This window comes from Fukomys damarensis, unplaced genomic scaffold (assembly GCF_012274545.1).
Source record: "Fukomys damarensis isolate Sample0158 unplaced genomic scaffold, DMR_v1.0_HiC HiC_scaffold_28, whole genome shotgun sequence".
Classification (NCBI taxonomy): domain Eukaryota; kingdom Metazoa; phylum Chordata; class Mammalia; order Rodentia; family Bathyergidae; genus Fukomys; species Fukomys damarensis.
In genome coordinates, this window is record NW_022900940.1 from 33,164,522 (window position 1) to 33,173,342 (window position 8,821).

The 8,821-nt window shown below is 39.0% G+C and overlaps 2 protein-coding genes across 8 annotated transcripts in view; one reads left to right on the top strand and one right to left on the bottom strand.

Moving 5' to 3' along the window:
- Nucleotides 1-8,821, top strand: part of LOC104854315 (immunoglobulin-binding protein 1) — a 563,742-nt gene that overhangs the window by 223,857 nt on the left and 331,064 nt on the right. The window lies entirely within an intron of this gene.
- The window catches only part of Kcnh8 (potassium voltage-gated channel subfamily H member 8), a 318,111-nt gene continuing 310,246 nt past the window's right edge, over nucleotides 957-8,821 (bottom strand). The window contains exon 16 of the mRNA XM_010612815.2: nucleotides 957-2,224. Within this exon, the coding sequence (XP_010611117.1) occupies nucleotides 1,520-2,224 (705 nt within the window). The 3' untranslated portion in view covers nucleotides 957-1,519. The remainder of the gene's footprint in view (nucleotides 2,225-8,821) is intronic.

Below are 8,821 nucleotides of genomic sequence, written 5' to 3' on the forward strand. Positions count from 1 at the left end.
ATACAAGCCTTAGACTGTTTATTCTTTGTGGCAAGAAGTAAAAACAAGAGGACTCCAGGATATGACCTCAACATGCCTTCTAGGAAAATCTGGGCTGCTCAAGTCCTTTATGCTCCTCAGCATAAAATACAGCTCAGGTGAAATCATTGCCAACCCCAGCATCTGAGTATGCATGTTGATTGGTGTGAGATGTAGACTGTGCTGGCATCCTAGCTACGTCATCTCTGGGACATTTCCTTCCCCTGCCAAGCAGGAGTGCCAGCAACGGCTCTGCATATCTTACAGCTTGGTGGGAGTTTGAAAGAAAAAAGGTCAAGTGTGGACCCAAGGCATGCTGGTATCCGCCCGCAGCAGTCGCTGCTCAGAAGTTGTAGCTCCATTTGGAAATGTTTGCTGGTTTTTCCTAAAAGAAAGGTGCTGAGAAAGGACACATTCAGAGTTTTCTTCCTCACTTTGAGCCCCAAGTAGCTCAACCTAGACATGCTCCACAGTTTTGGAACCAATTTTGGGTTCCCGAACCACCAAGTGTGAAGCCCAGAGGACAGACATCTGCTAGCACAGAGGGGCTGCCTGAACTCAGATCCTGGGCCTGAGTCAGCCAACTGGTGGAGACCTCTCTCCCACCACACCAGAAGCTCATTTCACTGATACTCAGTCCGTGTTTTTATTTCATTAATAAAATATGACCTCACTTTTCTTTTGTAATCCAGAAGTGTGAGGATACATTTGTTGCAAACTGCATGCAGATGAAAGGGAGATTCCTTTCGAAACTACATCCTCTTACTAATAAATTTTTGATCTACTATACATAACAGCAGTGCATTTCTTGTTAAAACAGCAAGCTTCTTTTTTTTTACCAAAATGAAAAGGAGACATTCATTTCTTTATAAATATTTTAAATAGTTTAAATACATCTTTCATACCAAGGATATAAAAATAGCTTCTCTTTTTGATAAATAAAGATGTTGTCATTTACATGGCAAATAACGTGCGAATAGCTAACCACTGGCCACCAGCTCTATTTGACTGATTGTCTAGGAGAGGACATGCAGTGATAATTGTCCCTTTGCCTTCACAAAAAGAAAAATAGATCAGCAGGAGCTGTACACTCCCAAGGCCAACGGAGCTATGGATATTGTTCAGGAATGACAAACAGGCACTCAGGAAAAACCTTTGCTGCACTCCACAAAAGCCACCTGGGACAAAACTAATCCACAAAATCTTTATCGGGGACTTCTAGCTGCTAAGATTCTCAACATCCCTGGACTTTACCAAAGTCTGTCAAACAGACCAGTAACTTAATACCTGTACAGAAAAATGTTTATATTATTATGCTCTAGGATCTAGAAATTGTTTGCTACAGTATGGAGGTGGCTTTGCTTTCCCCTGGCTCCTTACACTTTCCTGCAGGATTCCCATCTTGGCTAGTCTTCATGTCCACCAGAGGCAAAAAACGGCAAACTAAAGCTGTCATGCAGTTGTGAGTTTGAAATTGGCAGCTGTATCCTATGTGCTGATATCATACGTTTATGGCTTTGTTGTCTTTCACTTCTGCTGTGCTTGTGATAACTTCCAGGGGAAAGTTCTCCAAGGGTTTAGTAGAGACGGATGCTGTTCCTTCTCTGTCCCAAGAGCCTGGCAAGTTTTCCAGACTGAAAGAACTAACAGGCCCCTCACTGAAGCTGCCCTCCTCTGATCTGCTTGGGAGAACCAGGTGCAAAGATGTTTCTGAGGAGGAGCAGGCGGAGGAGGATAGAGTCGCTGAAATAGACTGCAGAGGTGTCAGTGTAGTGTCTGAACGTGGAGAGATGCACCTTAAAAATTGTAAATGACCTTCTTGGATGACTTGGTAGTGGGAAGGTGAATATTCAAGGTTTGGAGAATGACAGAGGTCACTGTCTGCAGGAATTTGCTCATGAACTCCAGTTCGATGGGGGCTGCTCCCCACAGAGGAGGGATCCACACTCCAAATGTCAGAAGCGAAGTTACCGTGACAAAGCTGTGCTTGGTTATAAGCAGCCGTGCCTGTTTGCAAGTGCAGGCAAGGTTGGTGTGTGCTCCAGCTCATCCTGGTCTGTAAGCTCTCCCGGGAGGGACATACAGGGGCAGCACGGAAAGAGCAGTGCTGGGATGGCTGCTGAGGTGACAGAACATTTTCCAGAAGTTGCATCACATTCTTCATGTCTTTACCTAGCTGGGACACCTCGTGAGTCAATGTGGTTACCTGTAAATAAACCAGAAGTAAAGGCAGCAGTTAGCAGTATATAGTGTGCCCAGGTTTCAGAGTAGCATGAAAATGAGATTTCTTAGGAAGCCGGTCTGAAAGGCTGCTCAAACACTGAATGCAGTCAAACCCACATCGTGAATGAGTAGGCTGGGCATCTAGGTGAACATACACCCTGATCTAAAGCCATACTCATCCTGAATGCATACATAGTCTGGGGCTCTCACTCAGTGATTCTAAGGTTCTTGGAAAGAACTGGAGGTCTGGATCCATTGCCCCTTCAACATTGATAATGTTTTTTGCTTTCTTGGAATGAATGAAATGCAGAGCAGGGCACAAAAGTTATCAGATACTTGAAACAATGTGGAGGACCACAGACTGTATGACAGGACAGCCCTCGGCACACTGAGAATAACCTGCTTGGTTTTGCGATTTTTGAGATTCACACTATTATAGGTCCAGAGGCACAGGGTCTTTTGGTGGTGGTGAGGGTGGTAAGCGAGGCTCACACAGGATCTGCTAAGGAGAGAGTTGTTGAAAAATGGAAAGCTACAAAACAGGAGTAAAGGAGAAAGAAAAAGACCTGAATAGTGAACAGGTATGGATAAGACTGCGGGAACGTGAGAGTCCAGGGAACCTTGTGAGATTCGGAGAACTGGGAACCTCATGAAATTGTAACCTAAAATGTGTAGATGTTCTTTTTTCAGTTTGCTAGGTGGTGAGACATTTGGTGTTTATCAAATCCTGAAAGGAAAATGGTCTTTAAATATGTAAGCAGCACTGAAGAGTCATTTTTTATTTTCTACTTAAAACTAATAACAAATTTCACTGGAGAAGTTGTTTTCCTAACAATAACATCCATGTTTTTAAATCATGTGAGACCACTAGAAAATTAAATTTGACTCAGTTATTTTTTACAAGCACTTGTGTTCCTCAAAGAGAGGAAGAGTTACATTTCAGAAAGCGGGACACATATATTTTCTAATTTTTGACTAGATTCATAACACTAACACAATGTTGTAACATTTTGCTTTCATTGTAGTATCACTTGGTGTTTTATAAATCACTGCCTTATCAAGATACATCATGTACAGGTATAAATTCACTATGATGAATGTGATTATTATGTATATCTAAATTGTACCAACAAAATTTAAAAATTTTAAAAATAAAAGACTGCATGATGGCTTGCTTTTACCCACAAAAATCGCAAAACTCCAAGAAGCAACTAGATCTCTAAAGGCCATCAGGTCAAAACAAAGAGCAGCTTCAGTTTCAGTGGTGCCAAACCTGAGACTGTTTGTTTTACACAGATTTTCTTCAACATTTAAATACACAGTCTTAGTTTATCCAGCGACTTAATTCAGTCCACTTCCTGTGAGTGCGTTCTGAAACTGATTGTCTCTGGCAGGCCCACGGGAGGTAGCACTCGCTCAAAATCAGGCATTTAAAAAGGCCAGAAGGAGTTTTTTCCTTGCTTTAGGCAACCAACTGGTGACACCTGCACTGAAATTCCCAGGCCAAACTATTTCTGCCCTTCCGCTGGCATGGAACGCAAGGGATCTGACCGAATACTTGTCCAGATTTTTCACTTGATCTAAAATTTCTAGAGACAAGAAATAGCTCTCAGCTTCACACTTAAGAAGTGAAACAGTGAACCCCAGGAAGTCAGTGAGCTTTGCAGTTTTCACTACAGGTTGTGAAAAGCATGATGACACAAAAGGTAAAAGCTGCCCGAAATGTTAATTCAGCATCAAATAGTGTTATCTCCAAAAATAATAGCAGACGCATTTAAACACAGTAAATTCTCTTCATGACAAGTTATATGTATAAGAAAAACATTTACCACAGGGTTAAAAAAAAAACAAACACACACTTCAATGAACTGCTTTTTCAGGCTTCTAAAGTGACCGAAGATTCTCCTTTTCGTGGCCACTCCCTTGACATCTAACTTTTACCGAGTGCTTGTCTCAACTTCAAGGTCCTGAACTTGGAATAGGAATCCAGGGTCTTGACGGGCTCCAGGAATGCAAACAAGCATTAACATTTTCAGAAAACAAATTACTATGTTAGCGTGAACTAAAAGGAGGAAAGAAAAGGAAATAGCTTTCTTTAGCTCTAGAAGAGTGTAATGATCAATTTATGTCAGGAAGATTTCTGTCACCGGGTCTCTGGGGACACACCCCTGCTCCTCATTAAAGACACATGAGGGAATTAATTCCTGTCAGGTAAGAGATCTTTCCCTTTACAAGGACAAAGCCAGCTGTCAGGAAGAGAGGCAGTACCTCCTGAAGGTGGAGACCATGTTGACACCGGAGGTGACGACTGCGCCACAGAAAATGCAGTCAAGTTTTACAGCACTTTGTTTCCTGCTTCGTGCTGGGCTTGCTAACAGAATTCATTCTAAAACAGGAAAGATGTTATTCTTAATCAAACGTAAAAAACAAAGAATCTGCGTTCAGAGGGTGGAGGTTGGTGAGGTTCAAGCCACAGATTTAAGTAAAAAGACTTGGAATTGCAAACAAACAAAAAATGTTGTTGGGTCTATTTTGTGAACAAGCCTCTTTCCAGCTCAGGAGATTTGTCTTCTAAACACAATTTAAAACCAGAGTACTGCAAAGAGATATAAAAAGAAAACAAACTAAATCATTCTGATCAGAGGAACCAAATTTTTCCTGTATACCTCAACAGCAGCCTAAAATCTTCAAATGTTTCTGCCACTTACAGTAGAAATAAAATCTCTTTTTGATCAGGTATTAAAACGTCTTCCAGTAGCCCCATCTCCTGTTTTAAATCCCACATCCTGTATTTCCCTTTTACTCAGACTCAATACAATGAGAGTCCCTCCTTTACACCCTGAGCTCTTCTCTGACTCCTGCTTTTTGCTTTCCTTCTCTCCTTTCAAACTTCTGATTCTTGATTTTTCTCTGCAGAGCTTTTTTTCCCTCTGATATTCACATAATAATTTTAGATCTGATCTTGCATCATATATAACTTTCTATTCTCTGACTAGGCTATGAATTCCTTTTTAGGGAGAAACATATTTATCTCAGTATTTTCTGGATTCAGGGCAATGCCTAGAACACAACATACATACAATTTGTATATTTCGAAGGTAAGAGTGAATGTAATGCCTGACATTTTGAAATTCTTTTTTGATTTTCATATCACTTTCCATTTTAACCTTATCTATTTCGTGGTTTTACCATAAAAATCCCTTTACTAAACTACTGAAAAATCTGTCCCTTTTTATTCTAAGTACATATATTAAAGATGGGTATTATATGACTGCTTAAGTTTTTATATAATATTTTCTAGTCTAAAGGCATGAGTATACCAAAGTTTCTAAGAAAAGGCAGAAATTCCGTATTAGGAATCCTTTTCTTATTGTTTTACCTCCATAATTTTTTTAAAAAAGGTCTCTTTTGGAAGACTTCTGCTAGAATTCACTTATCTTACTTTGTCAAATAGTCTAGTTTAAACTTGACTTCAATGGGTAGTTTGAATTCTCTGGGAAATTCCCCGTTTTTCTGATCCCTACATAGCACATCTACATTATGAATGTCAGTTTACAAGTTCAATTAAGTTAATGAGTTCTTTGTCAATTGAAACTTGGCTAAGTTTTTTACATCCCTGGTCACTACTCTGTGGATGGCTGTTCTTGATGTGGTCTTCTGATTCTTTGTACTTAAAGAGACTGTGTATAAGGAAACAATACACATTCTTCTCCTACTTGTGTACTGTTATATTTTCTTTGTACATTTTTTTATTCCACTCTTTTCTCCTCCTTTCTCTTCCTCTTTATTCTTCTGTGGATATGAACCCATCAGTATGGAATTTAAAACTTGGCCAAACCATCACCATCTGCATAATTGATTGTTCACATCCAAGACTTCTCTAGCCCTTCCACAGTCCTGTTAGAAGGAAGGAGCAATGAAAACACCATCTGTGATTCCAAGACGTTCAGTTTACCGTCAAAACTTGGAATATCTCAAGATTCTTCCCTTTTCTGTTCTCCCAGGATCATGCAGGAGCCACACAAATCAGCAGATGCTGAGATGTGCAGGCCACGCCTTTGTTTCTGCTAAGCACGAACAGAGTCACCTCTGTGATAATGGACCTGTCCAGGTAGTGATAATCCTACACACTGACCCTTCCATAGACTCAAAAAGGGAATTACAAACTAACACAGCTTTTTTATTTCCACCCCATCTAGGATTCCTCAGAGCTGCTATTGGCTTGGGAATAGTCTTTGCTGCCCTACATTTTTAGAGGACCTGGTATACTTCTCCCATGTTTAAGTAGCTTCACTGATGTAATGTTACTTCTTATTCTCCTCTGCATCATATTTCCTTAAGACTTTGTTGTGAGGATTAAATAATATAATGGATGTAAAACTTAGTCCACATATAGCTAGTATTATGTTGGAATGCTGGGTGGCTGGATTTGATAATGCAATACAGGCACTGAGCTTAGTTGAGAATTTCTGCATTTTATGAAATACTGATCCTGGAAACATTTTGCCCCCAAGGGAAAAAAAATCACAGTCACCTCTTGTGCCTCAGCACTGAGAGATACTCTTTTATAAAACACTTTTATATAACAAATAACAGAAGTCTTTATTTCTTAGTATTGTCTCACATGGATTTATTTTTGTAGTAGCAAGAAATAATGGCAGTAATTACAGCCATTGAAAAATATTGATTAAGATCTTGGGTTTCAGTCTAATGTTTGAGTAATTTATATAAATGATGTGTGAGACAAGATATAAGAATGTGCAACCTGGTGTTGATCAGAATTGAATAAGGACCAGTGTGGGGCTAAGGGATGGGATGGACAGGTACAGCAGGTCTTCATTGGTCTTTACAGTAGCTCAAGCCCCTGCACAATCCTGTCATAAAGTAAGTACAATAAGCCTTTGTAAATACGTGAACACTTGAAGGAATAGTAAACTGCACAGTGAATTTCTTAATACAAATTTATGCTATTTTAAATTGAATTTAAATAACTTATTTTCACCATCTCTCCTAAACACCACCATATGATACATAAATGTCACTATACTCCTAGCAGATAAAAATGTTCTGTATGATTTCAATGTCTCATAGAAGTTCCCAACCCTTAAAAATGGGAGATTTAAAAATGTTGTTTGATTATACAATCTAAGGTATTCAAAACTTCAAGACCTATTTTCAAGATAACGCCATGCACTGTATTTTCGGTTGTATTGTTTTTGGAGCAATCATAAATTTTTTTATTCTAGTGTCTCTTTAGATTATACCTTGGAAGTATGAGTTTCTAATGATGCCAGAAAAAAAGTATATCTTTTACAATACCTTTCTTTTTATATAAAATAGCTTTCCTTCATCTTAATATGTTTTCTCTTTCTCAGTCTTGGCTATTAGTACGGTTTTATCCATGGGCTCTGAGTATATCTGGAACTTTAGTTGGTAGGCAGAGAAAAAAATGTGATTTCCTTTTTTATGCATTCAGTGAGCAGATGGGGAATGCATCTGTTGACATAATCTTCTTAGCTTGGAGAGATCTTGACCTGTCACTCAATTTTTGCCAAATGTGTACACATTTTCCTAGTAGACACAATTTTCCTAAATTCATGGATACTAATTACACCAATTGTCTTCACCTGCCACAAACACATATACATTTTTACAAGCTCTGATTCAGGTAATTAAATAATCTTTCATTTAATCCTTTGTTAGGTTGCATATTTATCATGAGATTCAGACAAGTTCAATCAAACTCCATAAGTAGGCAAAACAAAAAAGATGATCGGCATAATTTCATCCTTGTGTGGTTTGCTTCACAAAGCATTCAAAAACAAGTGCCAGTCTTTATCTGTCAGCTAAAATAATAATCATACTTCGCACTTGCATACATTTCATCCAAGTGAGGATCTCAATATCATTGCTGACAAAAATTGCAACTCTTTGTCTACAGCTGGAGATACTAGAATGCTGGGAGGTGAAGTGGCCGGTCCCAGGTCATGCAGGAGTAGCACTCAGTGTTTTACTTTCACAGGTGCAGCTGCTGTCTCTTAAATTATAGTAATGGAAAAATTCTAAGTCTAGTGTTACCAATACAAAATGACCAATTGTAGTCTTCAAGGTGATTACTTCAGTGGTTTCATTGAATTTCTGCAAGCTCAGGCTTTGCATACAACTTTATTTCTTCAGCTGCATTATGACAACCCATTGCTTATCAGTCCGTTGCTTTCTACACGTTTTTCTGATTTCTAGTACCCAGATTGCTGGCTACCTAAGAGATCTTCACTGCTATCAGTAAACTCCAAACAAGTCCATCTACTCTGAGTATCAGCTGTAAATAACAGCACTCCTCACACATTAATGTGCATAGAAATTACCAGGCATCCTGAATGAAGCGTATGTTCAGACTCAGGAGGTCTGGGTGGAGCCTGAGATTCCACCTTTCTAACCTCCTCTGATTAATGCCAATGTTGCTGATCTGCTCTGTGCAGCATTGTAACCTCAGCTCCTATTCTCTTTTTATTCTGATTTTTTAAAATTACTTTTGGATTGACAGAAATCATATATATTTATGGTCTATAAGATGATGTTT